A 24,580-nucleotide genomic window follows, 5' to 3' on the forward strand; every position below is an offset into this window, starting at 1 on the left:
GGTAGAGCGTCGGCCTGGCGTGCGGGGGACCCGGGTTCGATTCCCGGACAGGGCACATAGAGAAGCGCCCATTTGCTTCTCCACTCCCCCCCCCCTCCTTCCTCTCTGTCTCTCTCTTCCCCTCCTGCAGCCAAGGCTCCATTGGAGCAAAGATGGCCCGGGCGCTGGGGATGGCTCCTTGGCCTCTGCCCCAGGTGCTAGAGTGGCTCTGGTCGCGGCAGAGCGACGCCCCCGGAGGGGCAGAGCATCGCCCCCTGGTGGGCAGAGCGTTGCCCCTGGTGGGCGTGCCGGGTGGATCCCCGTCAGGCGCATGTGGGAGTCTGTCTGACTGTCTCTCCCCATTTCCAGCTTCAGAAAAATACAAAAAAAAAAAAAAAATGTTTGTTGAATAAACAAAATTTACAGATGGTTTCAATTACTATGTACATTTAACAAGGTCTCATGACACATGTAAATGTAAATTGTATTTTATTATATTATCAAAAACCAATTAGAATATAAAATTTAAAAAATACCATGTACCATACCATAAAAATTGTATACTTAAAGTCAAACAATAGACAATTGGTTAAAGATGTGGTACATGTATCCAACAGAATATTACTCAATCATAAGAATGAGTGAAATCTTGTCATTTGTGACAACATGGATGGACCTAAGGGGTATTTACTATACTAAGTGAAATAGTCATACAGAGAAATATAAATACCATATAATTTCACTTATATGTAGAATCTAAATATATATATTATATATAGAGAGAGTAATGCCTCAGTTTTCATTTATTTCCACCATCATCAATTTCAGTTTTTATCAATTTTTTCCGTGAAAAATTTGTCTCAGATTTCCTCAGCGTACCCACGTGACCTTGCTGCTAATTTTGCAAAAACAGAGGGCAACCCATGCGTTCTTCTGCTCAGTGTGGTGTTGTTTCTCATTGTGTAAGCATCACCCCAAGCATCTAGCCAAACAATTCCATTGTTCTCAGTGCTTTTGTGCTTTTTTTTAATTAATTGTGAGTGCTAACTCTAAAATTACATGTAAGTGATTACTACATACAGTAATTGAATTTATATACATTGATTCATACAGAAATAATTGCCTTAGTTTTTATCAGTTGGATTTCGCCGATTATTTTATAATTGCCTTGGTTTTTGTCAGTTAGATTTCGCCAATTGTTTTAAGACAGATTATTGACAAAAACTGAGGTATCACTGTATATATGAACAGCCCTGGCCAGAGAGTTCAGTTGGTTAGAGCATTGTCCCAAAGCACAGAGGTTGCCAATTCGATCTCTGGTCAGAACATACAGGAACTGATTTTCCTGTCTCTCTTTTTTTTCCCTTCCTCTCTCTCTAAAATCACTACAATAAACATAAAAAAAATACATATATATAGACCCTAGCTGCTTGGTTCAGTGGTAGAGCATTGGCCTGGCATGTGAATGTCTCAGGTTTGAGTCCTGGTCAGGGCACACAGGAAAAGCAACCATCTGCTTTTCTACCCTTCCCCTCCTCTCTCTTACACTCCCAAAGACATGGCTTGATTGGTTAGAGTGAATTAACCCCAGGCACTGAAGATAGCTGTGGAGCTTCTGCCTCAGGCACTAAAAATAGCTCGGTTGTCGATCAGCATCATTAGAAAGGCAGAGCATCCCCCAGTAGGGGGCTTGTGGGGTGGATCCTGGTAGGGCACATGTGGGAGTCTGTCTCTCCGTCTCCCCTCCTTTCACTAATTATATATATATGTAACAAAACAGAAACGGATTCATAAATAAAGAGAACTGATGGTTGCCAGCTGGGATGGGGTTTAGGAAACTGGGTAAAAAAGGTGAAGGGATACAAGTTGGTAGTTAGAAAATAGTGATAGGAGATGTAAAGTACAGCCTAAATATAGTCAATAATATTGTAATAACCACATATGGTGCCAGATAGGTCAAGTGGGTATTAGATTTATGGAAGAGATTACTTCACAAGTTATATAAATGTCTAACCACTGTGCTGTACACTTGAAACGAATATAATATTGAATGTCAGTTGTAATTTAAAAATTTAAAAATTAATTGTATGCTTAGGGATAAATTTAACAAAATATGTTAGAAAATCTCTACATGAAAAACAAAACTGCCTGACCAGGTGGTGGCACAGTGGATAGAGCATCGGATTGGGATGTGGAGGACCCAGGTTCGAGACCCCGAGGTTGCCAGCTTGAGCATGGGCTCATCTGGTTTGAGCAAGGCTCACCAGCTTGAGCCAAGATCGCTGGCTCGAGCAAGGGGTCACTCAGTCTGCTGTAGCCCCCCAGTCAAGACACACATGAAAAAGCAATTAATGAACAACTAAGGAACCACAACAAAGAATTAATGTTTCTCATTTCTCTCCCTTCCTGTCTGTCTATCCCTCTCTCTGACTCTGTCTCTGTCACAAAAGCAAAAAGAAAACAAAACCTTTTTAAAAGAAATTATAGAAGATCTAATAAATGGAGAGAGAAACATATTATGTTTATGGTTTTGAAGACTTAATATTTTTAAAATTATTTTTATTTTTTTATTTATTCATTTTTTAGAGAAGAGAGACAGAGAGAGAGAGAAAGGGGGAGGAGCAGGAAGCATCAACTCCCGTATGTGCCTTGACTGGGCAAGCCCAGGGTTTTGAACCAGTGACCTCAGCATTCCAAGTCGATGCTTGATCCACTGCGCCACCACAGGTCAGGCCGAAGACTTAATATTTTAAAGCTGTAAATTCTTCCTAAACTGATCTAGAGATTTATTACAACCCAAAATCTTTAAAGTTGTGTGTGTGGGGGGGGGGGCTATAACTATATATGAAAAATAGCAAGCTTTTAAAAAATATTATTTGGCAACTGGAAATGAAATGGACTGGAAATGGCTCAGATAGAAAAGCAAGCTTGATAACCTATACTTCCAGGTAGTAAGAATTTTATAAAATTCTACAGTGATGAAGACAGTGTTAGCAGACATCCAGATTCTTTATGAAGCTACTCTAATTAAAACAGTCTGTAAATATAGAAGGATAGAACAAAAAGAGTGATAGGAGGAAAAGGAGGGTGGAGAAGTAGACCCACACAGGTGTCAATACATGTCTCAGCAGTGGGGAAATGGTAATCGTTCATTAAATGCTGCTGGGCCCTTTGATAGTCTTCTAATAAAAGGTGAATATTGATTCCTGTCTTACTGTAAATACAAAAATCAATTGCTGGTAGATTGTTAGACCTAACTTGAAATAATAGAAAATATAATGTATGCAATTCTTTTTATGATATTGTGATAGAGAAAGATGTCTAAGGTAAGACACACACACACACACAAACATTAATGATAAAGGAAAATATGGATAGATGCAATAAAATTAACAATTTGTGGCCATGTAAATATGTCAAAACACAAGCGACAGAATGGGAGAGGAAGGACACTTGCGAAACAAAATTTAAGAGTGTTTGCCTTACAAGTATATAAAAGACTGACTTATCAATAAGCAAACAACAGATAACTCAACAGAATCAGGCAAGAAAGCTAAACAGGCATTCACAAATGACCCAATGACAACACATTCACAAAGGTGATCAATTTCATCAGCCATTAGAGAAATTCAAATTGAAACCACAATAAAATGCCACTTAACATTCTCCAGAATTATAATATGAAAAGGCTGATAGAATAAAATAATGATCAAGTGGGAGAGGAGCCAGAACTCTCATATTTCTGCTGGTGAGAGTATAATTGGTATAATCACTTTGGGAAACTCTTTGGTAGTATGCTAAGGATGTGTGTATGTGTGTGGCAGGTTCGAGGCCATGTGGGTGTGTGAATATGTGTGTGTGTACATTTTAAGACCCAGAAATAACACTCCCATGTATATACCCAATAGAAATACATGCATACATGCATCTAAAGTCATATACATTTAGTATAATGTCATTAAATAGTAGAATGTATAAATAAAGTGTGGTGTATTTAAACAATAAAATACTACAAAAGAATGAATAAGTATGATTTACTGCTGCATGAAACATTATAGATGAATTTGCAGGCACAATTTTGAGTCAAAGAAAATAAACACTATATATGGTGTGTTTTTATAAAGGGTGAAACCAAACAAAACTAAATGGGAAAGTGGTTCCTCTGGGGAGAAAAGAAAGAGACTGGGATAGAATATGAGGTTTTCTTCAGAAATGCAGAAAATACTGCAATTGCTTTGAGAAAAAATATTTTCACATTTAATATCTGTACATTTTTCTGAAGGTATTTTATATTGTAATTAAATATTATGAAAGCATAAAAATATGGTCCTTGCTACTTTATTTGGGGAACACAGTTTTATAAAGAAGACCTGATCATTCTTTAGCCCACTTATCAACATTCAGTCTAGTAATATTTTCCTGTGGATAGATGGTTTCATGACCTACAGCTGTAGCCCTCACAACCCTACCCTCCTGTCACCAGACTTGAGACAATATGATCACTTAAGCATTGCTTCATCTAATCCCACAGTACCATTCTTTCTGCTTCTAAAATCATTTGAGTCCATTCTCTTCTCCCTACCTGATAGCCCTCATTCTGCTTGACACCTTCATGCCTCCTGAGCCAGGGCAGCCGCCCCCTAATTGATCTGGACAAAGACATTTTATTCCTACTATAAATACAACTCCTTCAAGACCATAAATATGATGACATTCTTTTGCTCAAAAATGTTAATTTCTATCAATTGCCTACTAAATAAAATCATGGCCTCTGAACCATATGGTTTTACTATCTATATTTGGTTTCTTTTGCTCATATTATTCCCTCTGCCAAGAATGTTTTTCCTACAATCTTCAGAGACCTAAGTCAGTATGTCTTACAATGTCTAACTCAAATGCCACTGCTTCCATGATTTTTTTCCTAATTCCTTTCTGATGCAACTTCTCCCTCCTTTCAAAGACCATCCTTTGTTTTTTATATCTGCTGTGTACATTGATAGATTTCCACTTTATACCAAGGGCCAGTTTTGTATAAAATGACTAAATGTATAATCAGAAAGCATGAGTTTGGATTGTCCCTTTGCCACTGACTATCTGCGTGATCTAACGCGAGCCTCACTTTCTTCTTTTGTTAAGATATGGCAGATGCATAAGATTTTCCAGGACTGGCCACAATATAAACTTTGTCATAAAATAAAAGCATTCCAGGTCTCAAGGAAGCTAATGAAAAGGCTCTTTGCTAGGTGATCTCTTGAGCACTGCAACTGTCATGAACCTCTCTGTGTTTTAAAGATATTTGTGTCCGTTTTCCTTCCTTCTGCAGGGCTAGGAGCTCCAGGAAGGTGAAGTTTGTGATTTACTTAGGTTCACTCCTCAGCACAAGTACACTGCCTTACATGCTATGCTTGCTCCAAAAGTAGTTTTTAAGTAAATCATACAAAAGAACCATATATTAACTCTTTATGGCATCTGACATACACAGTTAGGTAAGTAAGGAATTTGATTTGGGATTGGCCAAGCACACTGTAATCAATGATAAGTTCAATGATAAATGTCATGTCTCGAGGGCTAAGGCTATAATATACTGCTCACAGTATATTAAAATTAAGGGATCAGGGACAGTGCAGATATTCCAGTACTTTCGCCAATAAAATAAAAGTTGGTTTTGCATCTCATTTACATAATCAAACAACTTTCTCTGACTTACGTTTGCTTTTCTGATGTTTTTGTTTCATTTTAAAAAAATAAGATGCTTCTTTTTTTTTACTTCATATTCATTTTTAAATATCCCCTAATTTTTGTAAGCTTGGTGGTTTATCCAATCATAGATAAAATAGTGAAAGGAACTCTGGTGACCATCTAGTTCAAGCACAGCATTTTATCATTGAGTCTTCTCCGCCTCTCCACCCCACCCCCACGCCCACCTCTGACCCGGGGCACTGAAATGCTATTCTCAAGTAATATAGTGAGGAATCTACAGCGGGAAGTATCATATTTTCCTTCCTCCTCTAGAGATATCTTCAGCGTGTCGCATTACCTACCTCTGGAAGCTCTGTTGCTAAGCAACCACGAGCTCTTTCAATCACTTAAGTTTTAAGGGCATTTTATAAAATTTCTCTGCTTGACATATTTGAATGATGGTGGCGTTTACTAACAAGAAAGAACAAGCCCGGAATGGTCAGTCCGTGAGCTTGGGGCAGTTAACCTGATCTGTTTCCTCTAAATGGAAAATGGGACTGTCCCTCGTGATGGGAATAATGAGCAAGATAATGGCATTACAACATCAGGCACTCCGAATCCACATATGCCTGGGGAATGTTGATCGAAACACTTCTCTTTCAATAGCAGTGAATAATAATCTCACCATGTCCTTTTAAAATACAGATTTTAGACAAAATTACATTTTTCTAATTGTCCTAATAGGATTTTCACTTAGGGACTTCTGTATTTAATCTGATTTGTATAACAATTTAAAGCAGAATAGAGTCCTTTCTTTCTCCCCTGATTTATTACATCTCTATGAAAAATTGCCCCGGGGATCCCTTCCGGCCTACTGCTGAGCTCCGGGTCTCTTGGCTTCTTTGGCTGCTGGACCTCGGTAGCAAATGTGAATTGAAGCTGACTTCTGTAACTGGATTCAGCATTGCTACTCAAATTTCTCTGCAATGCACCACAGAATTTTCTTCCAAGCAGACATAGCTCTAATCCTGATAACATTTCCATTTCTCTATTTCTTAATATAGAATATATTTTAATTTTGGAACATGAACTACATATACAAGAGGATGCAGGATTCAAAGGCTGACATACGATGAGCAGATGGCATCCACTTACTCTCCATGACTCTGCTTCATAAGCAAACTCTGCATGCAATTTACTTCACCAAACACTGTTCTTTTTTTTTTAATCTTAATTCAATCATGCCAATGATAATTCACCTATTGTGTTAAAGTATTTTTATACTTAAAAATATTTGAAAGTGCCATACACATTTTATTGAGTAAATTATTAAATAAGTTATGAAATGTTAGAATTGCAATTTATAATCATTTTCTCTCATGTCACCTTCTTCAGAATATAAAATACTTTATTCTAATGTTCATAATGGCCTTGTAAAGTGGATATCACTCTGTGAATGTAAGCATTAACTTTGGTTTATACAGAAAAGAAACTCAGAAAAGGTAACATGTCTAGGCCAAAAGCATTCTTTGGAAAAGCTGAGACCTTAACCCAAGACTTATAACTTCAAAGTCACTACTGGTAATTCTCTTTGTCAAGTGTCAGTAAATCATATGTACTGAGCTATTTATCTTATTCTCTGCTTGGCAGAAAGAAATGAAAATTCTAATTATCTAATAGCAATACTAAAAGTATCTAACACTTTTGGAAGCAATATTCTATCAGGTAGGCACTATGAGTATTTCATTTTTATTGATGAGAAAATTCAAGCAAAGACAAGCTAACTAACTTTCCAAATGCCACACTCTGAGGGAAAGTGAAAATGCCAACCTAGGCCAGTTGATGACTCCTAAACATCACTGTGTTTGATGTCACAAGTACTAGGCAGCTAGCAGAAATAAGGTACAATGGTGGTTAAGGAAGCTCACAGGTTCATTTGGGGATCCACCTGCAAGCCTAAGGTCATTACCACTGTATGAATTCATTGAAAACTTCAAGAAAATGATTGCTGAATTTATGAAGGAAGAAGCAATGTAAGATATCAAGACTACGGAGCTAAGGAATATTAGACTTTATTACTAACAGTCTGAGAAAACAGCTGAAGATGCAGAGAGCAGAGACATGACACTTCCACCAAGTTATTGACATGGGCACTTGCCTCCAATCCTGCTCTAAATTATTCCATATCTTCCCCCCACCCCCAGTGATAAAGAGTAAATAAAACATGGTAGGTAGGATGACCATACATCCTAGTTTCCCTAGGTTATTTTTGTTTTGTGTCTATTGTTCCAGAGTAATTGTTAACAGTAACCCTTTCACTCTCAACAGCTCTCCAGTTTCAGTAGTAGATTATAAGCTAAGGAACATGTAGTTTCTAATATCAAAGTCTTTAATTTAGTGGAAAATCCTATATTTTGTTATAAAACTAGCTGTTTTAGCTTGATAAAGTATGGACTTTGTTTTAGTCTCATAGCTTTCATTTGCAAAATAGGACTACCAGTATATATCTTGCACAGTTATTATGGAGGTTTAATGATGTAAAAGCATTGGTTCTTAGGAAAAGTTTGTTCCAATTCTTCACTTCTGTTATCTTATTCTTATTTAACACTTAACTGCATGCTGACAGTTACACCTTTCCATCCATGTTGCTTCTCTTCCAAATTAGAGACTCTTTCGGTGATCATGGCCAGATGTGAAATCATTGTATGTCCCAAGCACTCAATACACTTTCTTGTACCAGTCTGTGTATAATAAATGTTTGTAGATAGTGGATTTGTTTAATTTATCTTACTGGAACATTTAAACGTTAGTAAGATACAATAGCAGTATGGAATCAATATTAATGCTAGAAAGTCATTCGGCCCTGCCCTTGCATTTAATAAAAGAGAAAACTGACACCCAAGGAGAACAAATTTTACTCTCCTGGGTAAGCACATCTTGATGGTTATAGTGCTTTTTTCATCTTTCTAGGGCAGCCCTTATCAAGCAACTGTAAGAATATTTTACATGGGGATGGTGCATTGCAGTTAAAAGTACTTTTCTACACGTGATCTTTTATTATTTTATTTTATTTTATTTTATTAGTGAGAGGAGGGGAGGCAGAGAGAGACTCCCGCATGTGCCACAACTGGGACCCACTCAGAAAGCCAACTGGGGGTGATGCTCTGCCCATTTGGGGCCCATGCTTCTTTGCAACCAGAGCCATTTTTTAACTGCTGAGGTGAAGGCCATGGAGCCATCCTCAGTGCCTGGGGCAAACTCATTCTAATTGAACCTTGATTGCAGGAGGGGAGGAGAATAGAGAAAGAGAAAGACAGAGAGAAAAGCGAAAGGGGGAGGGGTGGAGAAGCAGATGAGCGCTTTTCTGTGTGTCCTGACTGGGAATTGAATCCTGGACAACCACATGCTGGGCCGACGTTCTACCACTGAACCAATCGGACAGGGCTATGATCTTTTTTTGATCCTGAAATCAACAATCATTATCTTCATGTTGTTCATAAGAAAACAGTTCCTACTTCATTAATAAACTGTCTGATATAGCTGTGGCCTTAAAATGAATTAGGCTCTCTGTTAAAGACAGCAGGTTTGTTAAAGACTGCATTTCATCCTAAAAAGTCACTCACAAATTTAGCTACAGAAAAAGTGCCAAGTCAAAGTTTGCATAAAGATATATTTGCAGAAATCTTTGTACTAGACTGATATGCATAGAATCCAGGGACTCGAGCACATAAAGCTGAGAGGGAGAATAAGACAAGGTGGGTGGGTAGCAGAGACAATGCCAGCTCTTTGCTAGAAGTAACTGACCTGCTGCGGAAGCCTGCTGAAGAGATAAAAGTCAGCTCCGAGGGTAGTGAAATGGTGAAAAAGGCCTTAATTATGAGGTTTTAAGTGATCAGTGTTGAGAAACAGAACAAGATAGAGAGGATATCATGTGGAGAAATTAAAGGAGAAAGGGGCAGGATTCTTAGCAGTTGGGTCAATTGTCATTATGAAGAAATGATCTCATTGGGCAGAATTCAAGGTCGAGCTCCTAGAGGAGCTGGGAATTATACTTAACCTTATTAAGACTCACTACATTTGGTAGTAATGTCATGTGAAATATCTGTCACCTCAATTGAGTATAAATTTAGTGAGAGTAGGAGAATCTCATTTGTTCCTGCTCTAATTCAGTACCTTCCTGGCACATTGAAATTGTTCAATAAATATTTGTTGTGAAAATAAGTTAATTAACAAGCTATTTAGGACAACAGAATATTAATCATGGAGAACAGAAAGAATATAAGAAAAATAAACTGTAGAAGGGAGCTAACAATTTGAGCAGAGAGAAATCTAACATGGAAGTCCAATTGGTGTCCCAAGGGCCAGACTAAAATTGTGGCTTTGGTATGTGTTCATCTCAACATCAAAGATCCAAGGTCACCCTGGCAGGAAAAGAGATCTCTGGGACCATTGAAATTTCAGTTGGAGAATATGACTTAACCCCATGGCTAACCAGAGGTGAGCAACTGTCATAGGTGGCCCAGTTCCTGTTCAAGCTGGCTGAGGGAGCACACATCTGGCTCCAGGGGTGCAGCAGGGTGGCTCACAAAGGCATTAAGGTACTTGTCCTTGCTTTAGGTCATTTTAAATAGACACTCTGGCAGACTCTGTAGTTTACATATTGGCTTCATTCTTTATTGTTATTTGATGGAAAACTGGGTATTGATTTTTTAAATAAAAGCAAGAAATAGTTGGAAAGATTTTGATCATTTCCATTAACTTATTAGGACTATAACAAATCATCCATCTACTAAAAAAAACAACAAAAAAAAAAAGGAAAAAAATCCCTCTGTTAACATTTTTTTAGAGAAGACAGAATTTTGCATTAAATTTGTTTTGTTTTTTTGGATGTTCTGTCTCTATCTAATCAAGTGCAGTATGTTGCTTAACTATACATTTGAAGAGTTTCCTCTTTCTAACCTATTATTTTGTTTATCTGTCTGTTTCTAATGTAAATAATTCTACTTAGGAAACACTACTTGCTTAGTTCCTTTGAGGTAATTTTAAATTTTCAAGATATAGTCAAATTATTTAAGATGTATTTGGATTTGTTAACATTTCTTTCATTTCCCAGTGGAATACCTTTTTCTATAAAAGATATAATATAGCACTTAAGGATAATTCAGGCTCAGCTATGAGTCATAGTGGGATAAGTACAGTACAAGGTGAGGCTAAGACATGCTCATATCAAGGCCAATGGAGTTAATTCTCATGCATGAAAAAAAAATGAAAGGGTGAATGAATGAATGAACTGATCATGAAGGATGTGTGTGCTAACTGGGGACTCAGTAATCCAAAGGAATTCCCAAAAAAAGATCAAGACAAACAGGTTGCTATGAGCAGTGATAACAGAGAAACCGGTCACGCCTGTGGTTTATGACATGAGTCCCCTTAGCTTGAGAGGCTAGCACAGCTCTTTCTTGAGGAACAGCAATTGGCAGCAACAAGGTCTAGGTTTTAGTAAAGGGAAGCAAAATTGAGGCTAAGACTCTTACCTCATCATGGAACTGAGAAGTTGAGCAAGGAGACAATACCCAGCCATTTGGAACAGAGAGGTACACATCAGAGGTAAAGCTGAAGACTGTACCTCTGTAATATTCAGATGGTCAAGGTTCATCAGAGGTGAAGAAGAGCAGTGACAACAAATTTAATTTAAGATCCATTAACTCAGAAGTTGGATGATGTCAATATTTTTCTTTCTGTCTTGATAGGCATTGGCTAGATACTTAGAAAGAAGTTAAGCAACAAGTGAAGGGTTTTGGTCTGTCATACCTGAGCAGGAATGAAAAAGTAGGAGGTGAAATCAGAAAATTTCTGCTAATTACAAAATTTTCTTTTTTATCATCCAGAATGAATAATCTTACCCAGAGTAAAGGGAAGATGGTAAAAAAGATGGCCAGGTGAGTGGATCTATGTGCCTTCTGGTAATCCCTATGACTATTTTGTGAGCTAGGCTCCACTCATCCCAGTTTTATAAGCAAGGAAACTGAAGCTCATTGCACTTAAATTGTTTATCCAAAATTACAACACAGAAAGTGTGGCAGAGTTAGGTGCCAAATCTAGATCTTTTCTAAGCTCATTATACCTTCAGCAACTTTAAAATTCTAAGGAACTAGGTCTGTGGTCTGTGAACTGAGAAAAAGAAACAAACAAACAAGCAAGCAAACAAACAAAAAACCCAAGTCTTCTTTTCTGGAGTAGATTCTGTCATCCTATTAACTGTTAAGAAGTATGGTCATTATCATCTTTGTATTCCCGAGTTCTGGCTCAATCATCACCATATTAATGAATCTTCAGATTTTTATTGTGATGGGTTCTAACAAAGATGCTATATATATAGTAGCTCCTAAATCTTAACCTCATGGAATTACAATCTAATTGACAACACAATATAGAACTTGTCAAATAGCAATACACTAGGTCACAATACTAGTACAAAACTCTCATGAAATAGAGCAAATAGGTCACAATGTGGATTTTAGTTTTGCCCAAGTGATCAGTGGCATTAGGAAGATGAAGACAGTGTTCTTATAACAAGAGCAAGTATCTATCTGTTCTTGATAAACCAAGAGTAATATGTCCCTGGATTCCTTTAAAAATTTTCCTACCTCTTCTTTGTATTCATCACTTGTTTCCACATACATTGATTTCAACCCCCTTCTCCAGCTTGCTAAAGACAAATGGGTGAGGAGGTATAGTCCATGGAAAATGTTGGGTATTTCAGAAACCACGAGGTGTGGTACACAGAAAGGACATCAGATTATGATTCTCTCTGCTCTATTTTTTTTCCAAGGGCTAATATTTTTTCAGCAAGCAAATAGAGATAGTATGACTCAGCAGAAAGGAAATTAAAGTTTTTAAAAATCAAATTGTTAATATTGTTTTATATTTTGAATAGAAATAAGTGGCATTTGTTTCTTTAATCTAACCATGTGTTATATCACCTAGATGATGTTAGTATCAGGAGTTAGCTCTAATACTGTACTATAGAAGATTTATAAATGCAAGGGTTAAAGTAATAGAAACTATCTTAAAGCTACCTGAAAAGTGAACAGCCAAAGAAACACACTTTTGATGAGGTAATGTATTCCCTTCAACTTCATTGGTTGAGTCTAAAATTCCTGTATCCAAGAGTTAAAGGACAAGTTTCTCTGCAACCAGAAAGAACTGGATAGTCTCCAATAGCTTATATAAGATATTTTATGATCACTCAATACAGGAAGTCTCTCCTCAACTTGCTGATAGCCTCCTCTGAATTATTTCCCTAAAATACGCATACATAAACTATACTGCAGAGGTTTCTGCTGGATCCAAAGAAAAACCTACATAAGAGATTTTAAAATGTAGTTAAATGATCAGTGATTATATTTGTGTGCTTTGGTGTAAGGAATACAGCATTACCAGTTCAAAATGGTGGTTCTTCATTCCAGCTCTGTTATAATCACATTTGCAAACGTGTACTATAACTTACTGCTTCTAGAATATAGTTTCTTCTTTTTATTCTTGTTTTCTTGCTTAGACTTTAGGTTTCTTAGCTGACTAATAATAATTGTGGTAGTCCAACCTACTTCATAGAGTTCTTGTATGCAACAACATTTAATTAAATATGGCATGTACATGAGTTCTGAAAAATGTACATGTTCACCTCAACTTCTAGAGTAGCTTATCATCTTTAAAAAAGAAAACATTGGTGACTTCTTATTTTTTTGGTGATAAAGTATGCCCCCTTTATAAGCAAGCACAGCAAGTCTCTTGACTAGAAGTGGTGCTTTCATATGTTGAAAAATCCCAGGAAAAGAGGAAGCAGTCTGTGCATTAATGCAGGCTGTCTTTGAGCACAGTTCTATTCATGCCAAACTGCCTTGAGGCTTAATTACTTAATTAGAATATTGATCTTATTTTTGTAAAATATAGACAAGCAGGAGACTTAAATTCCTTACCAGCAACACTACTCTTGCATTTTGGGGCCGTTATTAAGTAAAATAAGAATTATTGAACACAAGGATTGTGATACCATGACAGTTGATCTGATAATCGAGATAGCTACTAGTGACAAAGGGAAGATTTGTGTCCTAGGTGAGACAGAGTAGGACAGCTTGAGATATTATCACACTATTCAGAATAGTGCACAATTTAAATCTTAGAAGTTGTTTATTTTTATAATCTTTTATTTAATATTTTTCGACCACAGTTCACCACAGGTAACTGAAACTGTGGGAAGCAAAATGGTCAATACGGGGGACTACTGTAGGCCCTGGCTGGTTGGCTAAGTGGAGAGAACATTGGCCCAATGTGCAGAAGTTCTGGGTTGGATCCCTGGTCAGGGCACACAGGAGAACTAATCATCTGCTTCTCTTCCCCTTCTATCCCTCTTACATCTCTCCTTCTATCCCTCTTACAGCCAGTGGCTTGATTGGGTTGAGCATTGGCCTGGGCTCTGAGGATAGCTCAGTTGGTCCAAGCATCAGCCTCAGGCACTGCAGATAGTTCGGTTGATATGGGCATTGTCCCCAGACAGGGGTTGCCAGGAGGATCCCAGTCGGGGTGCATGTGGGAGTCTCTCTCCCTATCTCCCCTCTTCTCACTAGAAAAAAAAAGGGGTGACTATTGTTTTTCATGTACTTGAGCTTGACCTTTTAGGCAGGAGAGGAGAGTAAAAGAGGGCACTTGGAAGAAGATAGATTGAAATATGAACAAGACAAAGTGCAAGTTGACTAATTTGGTAGTTTCCATAGCCTAGGAATAAAAATATAATGAAGATGTCAGGAGGGCTGATGGACCTCAAAAGGATAGCACAGATTTTAGATGAGACACATTTCCATTAGTAATCCAATAATATTTATAAAGTAAAGGTAGACCTTAATAATTGTTCCCAGATTTCTGGATTGGGTGTTTCTAAAAATAATGATGGAATTAACAAATATAAAGAGCACAAAAGGAAATAGCTGGTTGTTTGTGGAATGTAGTGAGATTTGCTTGGAATATGTGGAATATAAGGTGTGAGAGGGACTTTGAAATATATTGGTTCAGTATGCAGATCCATGTGTGGGTTTGCAAAACAGGAGGAAGTGGAAGTTGCTACAGAAATTTGCACATCACTATAATAGAAATGGGAGCTTGAAACACTAGAGAAGGAAAGGGGATATAGGAAGAGTACCATTTGAGAAGGCAATCAAGGGTGGAATCCTGACTTGATGGGTGGTGGCACAGTGGATAAAGCCTTGACCTGGGATATAAAGGTCCCAGGTTTGAATCCTAAGGTCACCAACTTGAGTATGGGCTCATTGAGTTTGAGCATGTGCTCGCCAGCTTGAGCATGAGGTCACTGGATTGAGCATGAGGTCACTGGCTTGAGCATGAGGTCATCAACATGATTCTATTGTTGCTGTCTTGAGCCTAAAGGTAGCTGGCTTGAAGCCCAAGGTCTCTGGCTTGAGCTCAAGGTCACTGACTTGAGCAAGGGGTAGTAGCTCAACTTGAGCCCCAATTCCATCAAGGCACATATGGGAAAGCAACCAGTGGGCAACTAAAATGCCGCAGCTACAAATTGATGTTTTTCATCTCTCTCCTCTCTGTTCACTGCAAAAAAGAAAAAAAAAAGAGAGAGAGAGAGAAAGAGAGAGGGAAAGAAAAAAATTAAAATGGAACCCTGGATGCACTAGTGCTTAAAAATAAGTATTTTGTAGCCAATAAATAAATAAATAATTTGTTTTATGTTATATAATCCCATCTGTTCTTTTTTTATATACACATTGTTTTTTTTTTAATTTTTTTAATTTTACTTATTCATTTTAAGAGAGGAGAGAGAGAGGGAGAGAGAGAGACAGAAAGAGAGAAGGGGGGAGGAGCTGGAAGCATCAACTCCCATATGTGCCTTGACCAGGCAAGCCCAGGGTTTTGAACCAGCGACCTCAGCATTTCCAGGTCAATGCTTTATCCACTGCGCCAGGCCATCTGTTCTTAAATAGATTATATTATGTAGATGAGAAAAAACTTGTTTTGAGAACATACTGACAGGTTTGGCTGTGCAAATTTGCTGAATTTCTCTGCAAATTAACATAAATACTAAAGTTTTTTTGGAAAAAATAGGAGGAAAGAGAACAAAAAAGAAAGATTAAATACTTAGATCAAAAAGAGAGATCCTAGTAGAAATTTTAAGAATAAAACACACCATAAAGAGAATTGAAGTTCTGTGTTTGGCTTCAAGTTCTATATCCCAATAAAAACTTCAGTGAGTCCACACTTTATTGATGTCTCTACTCCTGTGGGTCCACTGGCATGGGGAGGACGAAGGGTGGTGGGAGGTTCTCAAAGATTGACTAATGTCAACTTTTGCCTGCTTAGTGCAATTACTTCAAAGACAATGTATAAGCTAGAGGAAGCCATGAGAATCTAAGTCACAAAAACTGACAAGAAAAATTGTGTGGAGGGGACTGCTTACTTCCTACAGGATCAGGAAGTTTACCATTGATCCTTGTGTTACACAGTGTAGACATACATGAACAATACATATGAAGTTAATATATATAATAGATTTAGCCAGCTAGTTATGTGATTTTAAGCAAGTTGTCAATGTTTACTCACTTATCAACTTGCTTATATATGCCCCTATATTCATATATCAAATTCAAAATTATTGCCTCATTGAGATGCTTAGCATGAACCACCATATTTGTCTTTATATTTAACCACTTTCTAGGTTCATTACCATGTATACATGCAAAATGTTCCCTCCGTGTACATTCCAAAATAATACAAGAATAAAATCTTTTTAAAGCTACCTATCAATCTCTGATTTTAAAAAATGATGATCTTAACTTTATGAGGAATTTGTAACTAGGTAAATCATGCAAAACAGATAAAAGAAGCTTAAAAAGATTTCCATGATGCAAAAATGTTGATCAGAAATACTTTTATATAAAAGTCAATACAGCAAAGCTGACCTTCTGTGCCTTCTGCAGAGAGCCTGGTGTCAAGTTTTCCTTTCCTTCTGAGTTCCTGATGATGCCCTTACTCATGCTGCAGATACTGCAGAGATGGGGGTGTGGTTTCTAATGCAGAAGCTGCATGCCCATGAATATGCATAAACACACTCTAGCTAAAATTCTCTAATGGTTTTTCTCAGACAATTAAAATAGCAACCATAAATTTTGAGCTAATCAGATACAATTAGCTAAGGAAGGATGCTGAGAGGTTTAAATATATATATATACAGTATCCTACTCTAAAGCTTTTTGCATCACTGAATGAGTCTCCCCTTAATCAGCCTCCTTTCAGTTATGGGGGCACATGAATTAATATGAATTGGTTAAAAAAAGAAGAAATAAAACACAATTCAGACAGCTGCAAAACAATAGAATCACATTAGTTTTTCAAACAAGGTCTATATATATTGTTGGATCCCCAGGAAGTGTTAGAAAACTCAGGTGGCCTCAAAATTATACATAGTTTTTATTTTGGCAAAATTGTACACCTTATTTCCCTAATTATAAGCTAATCTTTTTACAAATTGGGAAAAATATAAATCTGTATAAAGGAAGTCAAGATACTTTTAATTTTCAGTCAAAATTATTAACACTGTTAACACAATAGACTATTACTTAATAATCACAGACAAATTCTTTATGCAAATTTACCTACTTATCAACTTACCTACTTATCGGTGTAATCTATCCATACACACATGCATATACAAAAATATTTTTAAAATCCTTTTTTTAGTATAGATTTAGGTTTACAGCAAAATTGAGGGGAAGGTACAGAGTTTCTATCATATACTGGGGTCCTCAGGTTACGACACAGTTCCGTTCCTATGACAGTGATGGAACCCAATTTTTGGTGCAAGTCGAAACACACACTAGCCTAAGTCACTTACCTATCCTCACACAGTTGTAAAATCATAATCTAGAATATAAGAACACAACTAAACCACAGAAAAAGGACAGAAATATACTGTACTGTACACTGTACTGCATATTCTTCTGCTGCTCACAACCAAACTGGTTCACCCATGTAGTCTGTAAGTACAACTCTATCGGCATAAGCTGAAACACTCACGTCTCAATTTTTTTAAGTTTTAATGAGAGTGAGCATCATAAATTCGAAACATCATATTTTGAGACTGTTGTAACCTGAGGATCCTCTGTACACTTGCATAATTTCTCCCATTATCTATATCCCATAACAGAGTGGTACACTTGTTAAAATTGATGAACCTACATTGACACATAATCACCCCAAGTTCACAGTTTACACTGACTTACTCTTTTTTGTGTGTGTGACAGAGACAGAAAGAGACAGAGGGACAGACAGGGACAGACAGACAGGAAGGGAGATGAGAAGCATCAATTCTTTGTTGCGGCACCTTAGCTGTTCATTGTTTGCTTTCTCATATGTGCCTTGACTGTGGGGCTACAGCAGACCAAGTGACCCCTTGCTCAAGCCAGCAACCTTGGGCTCAAGCTGGTGACCTCGAGGTTTTGAACCTGAGTCCTCCGCAGCTCAGTCCAACACTCTATCCACTGTGCCACTGCCTGGTCAGTCCTGACTTTTATTCTTGTGGTTGTACATTCTATAGGTTTAGACAACTGCATAATGACATGTGCCCATCATTATAGTATCATACAGAGTGGTTCCACTGACCTAAAAATCCTCTGTGCTCTGCCTATTCATCTATCCCTCTCAACCCCTGGTAACAACTGATCGCTTCATTGCATACATGGTTATGCTTTGTCCATAATGTCATATAGGTGGAACCACATAGTATGTAGCCTTTTCAGATTGACTTCTTTCACTTAGTAATATGCCTTTAAGTTTCCTCCATAGCTTTTTGTGGCTTGATAGCTCGTTTATTTTTAATACTGAGTAAAATTCCATCATTTGGATGTACCACAGTTTATTTATTCATTCTTGGTTGTTTTTACGTTTTGGCAGTTCAGAATAAGTCACCTGCACCATGCAATATACAGACGATATATGGTAGAATTGTACACTTGAAACTAATGTAGTTTTATTGACCAATATAACCCCAATGAATTCAATTAAAAAAAGAATAAAGCATCCGTGTGTAAATTTTTTGTGTGTGGGCATAAGTCTCAGTTTCCTTTAGTGAATACCAAAGAGTGTGATCGCTAGATCCAATGGTAAGAGTATGTTTAGTTTTGTAAAAAACTGTCAAACTGTTTTCCAAAATGGCTGTTCCATTCTGCTTTCATACCAATAATGAACGAGAGCTCCTCTTGCTCCACATCTTGCCAGCATTTGGTGTTTTCAGTTTTTTGGTCATTTTAAAAAATGTGTAATGGTATATTATTGTTTTTTCCTAATGAGATACGATGTGGAGCATCTTTTTATATCCTTATTTTCCATCTGTACATCTTCTTTTAAGAGGTGTCTGTTAAGACCTTTGTTCTATTTTTTTAATTGGTTTCTTTATTTATTGTTAAGTCTCAAGAGTTCTTTGTCTATTTTAGATAACAGTCCTTTATCACATGTGTCTTTTGCAAATAGGCATTCTCATTCTCTTGACTTTATCATAGCAGAAGTTTTTAATTTTAATTAAGTCTAGATAATTATTTCTTTCATGAATTGTACCTTTGTTGCAGATATAACAAATCATCATCATACCCAAGATTGTGTAGGTTTTCTCTTATGTTTTCTAAGAGTTTTATATTTTTACACTTTACAGTTAGATATGCAATCCATTTTAAGTTTGTATTTTCATACTCTTATAACCATTTTTATTACATGTGTTTTTGAACACTTTCCTAAAGGCACTACAAAATGATTATCACATTATTTCCCTAATATAACACTTATTTTGAGTTAAATTTTGTGAAGACTGTAAATTCTGTGTCTGGATTTATTCTTTTGCACCTGGATGTCCATATGCTCTAGTTCCATTTGTTAAATAAATGAATTTTATAGTGTGTTTATACATCTCTTAGAGATGAAATATATATATATATATATATATATATATATATATATATATATATATATATATATATTTGACTACAGATAACCAGTTGTATCTTCTCTAATAACTTAGCTTGTTTAATAGTATTTACCTAATAATCTCTACTCTCTAGAATGCTGCCAAGAACCTGCTGGAGGAAAATGGATCTCTAATCATTCACTTTTTATATGACAAGGAGCAGGCATTCAATCTCAGTCTCTTAAATCTACATATTCTCAGGGCAGAGTCTGGTCAAGTGACCTTGATTATAGAACTTCTGAGTCACAAGGATTAGAGAGTATGGAGGGCATTAAACCTAGAAGAAGGACTCTAGAGAGCAGGAAGAAATAATGTTAAACACTGACAATAATGGGTAAAAGAGGTGCAGAGCAAAATATGCCCATGAGAAACAAAAAATCACAATAGTTGAAGGCCATTAATGTGGTGGCAAATAATTGTCATCCTCTGCAAAATAAGATCAATTTCAACAGCCCCAGACCAGGGTTTATAAGGGTGAAGGCTCATTCCCTATCATCACCACTTAGCTCATGCCTTTGAGAGAGAAAGAAAAAGAAGTTCCAGGTTTCTGTGGGATCACTTGGTTGCAACCCATTTCCTTCAATTCTTCTCTCATATGTCCATGAAACTGGAGAAGAATAATTTACACTACTCATGAATTTCCCCCTAAAAGTACAATAAAATCAGTAGCTACTTAAAATTTTACAGAAAAAGCAGCACTGTACAGAAGTACCAGAACTTGAATTCAGTTTGCTTGGCTCCACAGTACTTTTTCTTACAATAATGGGAACATACTATGGGGATTTGGGGCCTAAAATAGAGTAATTCAGGATTTTGCAGGGGATAATGGAAATACAATGATTCAGAATTTTGCAGGAAGGCCACCTAAAAGTTAAGTTTCTGCTAAATCCTGTATTTATTTTTTAATTTTAAAAATTGTAATCTGTATGAATAGATTTATTTCCCAGTTTCTCGTGTTGAATTTTTATAAATCATTTTCAAAATAAGGTTTGATATTTGGAAGGCTTGATTGCTTTTGAGAAATGCAAAATAAAGCTTCTTAGAATGAAAGAAGGATTTAAAGTTTATATAGACAGTCTTGGCACTTTTCCTAAATCTAAAAAAAGGCAAGAAATCATGAAGTTATAATGAATACAAGACAAGAAGGCCATCATGTAGTTTTCTGAGACACTTGTTTTTTAAAATCATAACATATTCACCAAAATGTACACAGATTTTTAAGTTATAGATACAGTGATTCGTCCATATATATTGTTTTATTTTTACAGTGTTCCCATCCATGTCAAGAGTGACCAATGTAAGAATCAGAACTTGGCCAGCACTTTGTCACTATTTTCTCCTGAATAGTGATGTTATGAACTGAATCTTGTGTCTTCACAAAATTCATCTAAATCCCTAACTCCTATTGTGATGGTATTTGGAGATGGGGCCTTTAGAAGGTCATTCAGGTTAAATGAGATTATGAGGGTCGGGAATCCCATGATGGGATTATTACCCTTATAAGAGGAGACACCAGTGACCTCGCTCTCTCTCCCAATACATGCACGAAAAAGAGATCATATGAACACACAGTAAGATGACGACCACCTACAAGCCAAAAGACGAGGACTCAGAAAGGAATGGAACTGGCTGGCATCTGGATCTGAGACTTCCTAGCCTCCAGATGGAACCATCTCATCAAACTGGGACTAGATTAAGCATGTCCTTATTCTGGTAAATATGCAGAGGCAGATTTAACGGCAGGCGCACTGGGCACATGCCCTGGTCACCCAACTTCTGAAAGGCCCTGCAAAACTATATACAAATTTATACCTTTTTCTAATGACATCAAGTTTGGTTTCATATGTACAATTTTAACATTAATGTACATAATATTTTTTATTTATTTAAAAATACAGTTAACATGTATTTTTATTTTCCCTGTCTCTTTCTCTTTTTTAAGGAGCCAATGTTTTCTTTTGTGCCCAGGGCCTCAACTGGCCTTAATCCGCCTCTGTAAATATGGGTAAACTTCTCATTACATTGAGATAAATAACTCAAACATGAAGAATAATGATTACTGCATATTTTGTAGTAGTCATTCTTGAGTCATACATAATAGCATAAGTATAACTTTTACCACTTCCCAATAATGCTAGAACTTAACACTTTAACTCCATTTATTCCCTATGACTTTCATATTATTTTTGTCACACATTTTAATTTTACATATATTTTAATTCATAGTACAAGTATTCTTTTTTACACTTAATATTTCTTCACATTTATCCACATACTTACTTTTGCCAGTGCTTTTCATTCTTTTATGTACTTTTAATGAAATCATTAATTCTTTATGTAGAACTCTTGTATTTTTTTTAAAATATAAGCCTATTTGTGATGGATTCACTCAGTTTTATTCTGAATGTGTCCTTATTTTTACCTTCATCTTTGAAGAATATTCTTGCAGGTTATAGAATTCAAGATTGTTAGTTATTTGTGTTTCAGCACGTTGAAGATATTACACTTTCTTCTGAATTCCATCAGTTCTGTAGGAAAGTGAACTGCCTATTGATCCTTCAAAGGTAATGTGTCTTTTTTAAAAAATATCTGTTTAAATACCTAAATACTTTTTAATTTATATTTATCAATCTAGCTTTTCTTGAGCTGATTTCCTCTGGTAAAAGGCCATGAGCTGATTTTTTTTATCACTTCTGAATAATTTTTAGCTTTTATTTCTTAATCTTGAGAACATTATACTGAGTGAAATGAGTAAATCAGAAAAAGCTAAAAACTGTATAATTTTACACATAGGTGGGATACAAAACTGAGACTCATGAACATAGATAAGAGTGCCGTGGTTACCAGGGGGACAGGAGACATGGAGGAGGGGGAAGGAGAGGAGTGGGAGGAAGGGCATAAAGAGGGACAAATGTAAGATAATAGAAAATGATTTCACTTTGGGAGATGGGTGTACAACACAATCAACTGTTCAAATACTATAAAAATACTTACCTGAAACCTATGTATTCTTGTGGATGAATGTCACCTTGTTAAATTTAATTTTCTTTTAAAAAAAGACATAAATTAAGTTCAGTTAAGGAAAAATAAAGCCATTTTCACACACACAAAAGCTTGTTTTCCATATTCTCGTCTCCCTCTTGAGTGTTGATAATATAGAAAATACCCTTTGAGCATAATCCATATGTCTCTTATAGTGTTCTATTTTTTAAGTTATTGTTCTCTGTGTGTTTTATTTTATTTTGGATATTTCCTATAAACTGTACTTCCTATTCACTCTTCTGTCTTCTGATACATGCAATTTGCTGTTAAAATCGCCAATTCAAAGATCGTATTTTGGCCCTGGCCGGTTGGCTCAGTGGTAGAGCATCGGCCTGGCGTGCGGAAGTCCCGGGTTCGATTCCCGGCCAGGGCACACAGGAGAGGTGCCCATCTGCTTCTCCACCCCTCCCCTCTCCTTCCTCTCTCTCTCTTCCCCTCCCGCAGCAGAGGCTCCATTAGAGTAAAAGATGGCCCAGGCGCTGGGGATGGATCCTTGGCCTCTGCCCCAGGCGCTAGAGTGGCTCTGGTCGTGACAAAGCCACACCCAGAATGGGCAGAGCATCCCCCCCTGGTGGGTGTGCCGGGTGGATCCTGTTTGGGCGCATGCAGGAGTCTGTCTGACTGCCTCCTGGTTTCCAGCTTCAGAAAAATACAAAAAAACCCCACCAAATATTGTATTTTTTTTTTCAGTTTAATAATGTCCGTTTGATTTTTTATATATATGCCAACTACAAATTAAAATTCTGCATTGTGTTTTCCCCTATTTTCTTGAGCAAATCAAATAATAACCAAATTTATTTTAAAGAATTTGTCTGCTAATTCTTATATATGGACTACTTGCTGGTATGCTTCTAGTGTTTATTTTGTGCCTTAGGTTTGGCCCTATATTCTCATCTCCTAACATTCCTTGTAAGTTATTATTGAATGCCACATATTGCAGCAAAAATCTGCAGTTAGTTCAGATTATTTTATATTTTTCAAGACAGGAGCCATCTTTCCTTTGCTTAATGTTTAAAACGAGATGGTTCACTTTAATCCAGACCGCTGTGAGCCAACACTAAATTGCAGTTGTGTTAAGACTCAGTCAAGCTATTTTTTGTTCCTGTTGCTAGGATGTGGCTCTTCAGTTAAGGCCATTGTGATTCTTTGTCTCTTTAGCAATAAAAAATGGAAGGAATTTCTTCCCTGCTTCTCAGGGGTTTTCAGCCTAGGTCTTTAGCCGCCCCATCCCACATAATATGACAACTTGACAATACTCCTGAGGAGACCAGCTGTGTTTAAAGCCCCTCAAGTTTGTAATTTTATCACTCTAATTTTGAGTAAATGACAAAAGCTCTGTTGGTGTCTGTCTACAGCAGTGGTCCTGTTTTGGAGGTCTGGATTCTTAAACTACAGCTGTACCCAGGTCTGCTGGTGCCTCCAGGGAAAAAGACGGTGGAGCTCAGTTTCCAGACCCGTCCACCTGTCCTTGGGGCATTTTCAGGTCTCATCTCTTGTGGTCAGGTCCCTGTCAATAGTATTTATTTTCTAAGTAGCAGGAAGTCGCAGAAAATTCCACTCAACTCTTATGAAATTTGAGCTGACTTCTTTAGCCTCCTGTCCTAGGTAGATTTGTAGTTTAGCAGATGTATTAAAAGGGAAATTGGCCATCTGTTTGAGGGCTTTCATATCTCTAAATCTGTCACCCAGGCTCCATGACTGCCACTATCCCTGCTGCATATTCTGCACCTCAAGTGTTGTTGCAGCCAGCTGGCTCAGCCCAGAGACTCAGTCCAAGTCCAGAGTGGACATGTCCACACGAAGAGCAGAATGTCCTGATTGGACTATCTAAAAGTTTCCTTTCTC

The 24,580-nt window shown here is 37.0% G+C and overlaps 1 protein-coding gene across 1 annotated transcript in view; it reads left to right on the forward strand.

Annotated features, from left to right (window-relative positions):
- The window catches only part of ADAM7 (ADAM metallopeptidase domain 7), a 97,713-nt gene extending 73,400 nt beyond the window's left edge, over positions 1 to 24,313 (forward strand). The window contains 2 exon segments of the mRNA XM_066360233.1: positions 22,181 to 22,257; positions 24,091 to 24,313. Of these exon segments, the coding sequence (XP_066216330.1) occupies positions 22,181 to 22,257; positions 24,091 to 24,313 (300 nt within the window).
- The last annotated feature ends 267 nt before the right edge of the window (positions 24,314 to 24,580 follow it).

This window comes from Saccopteryx leptura, chromosome 1, assembly GCF_036850995.1.
Source record: "Saccopteryx leptura isolate mSacLep1 chromosome 1, mSacLep1_pri_phased_curated, whole genome shotgun sequence".
Taxonomy (NCBI): domain Eukaryota; kingdom Metazoa; phylum Chordata; class Mammalia; order Chiroptera; family Emballonuridae; genus Saccopteryx; species Saccopteryx leptura.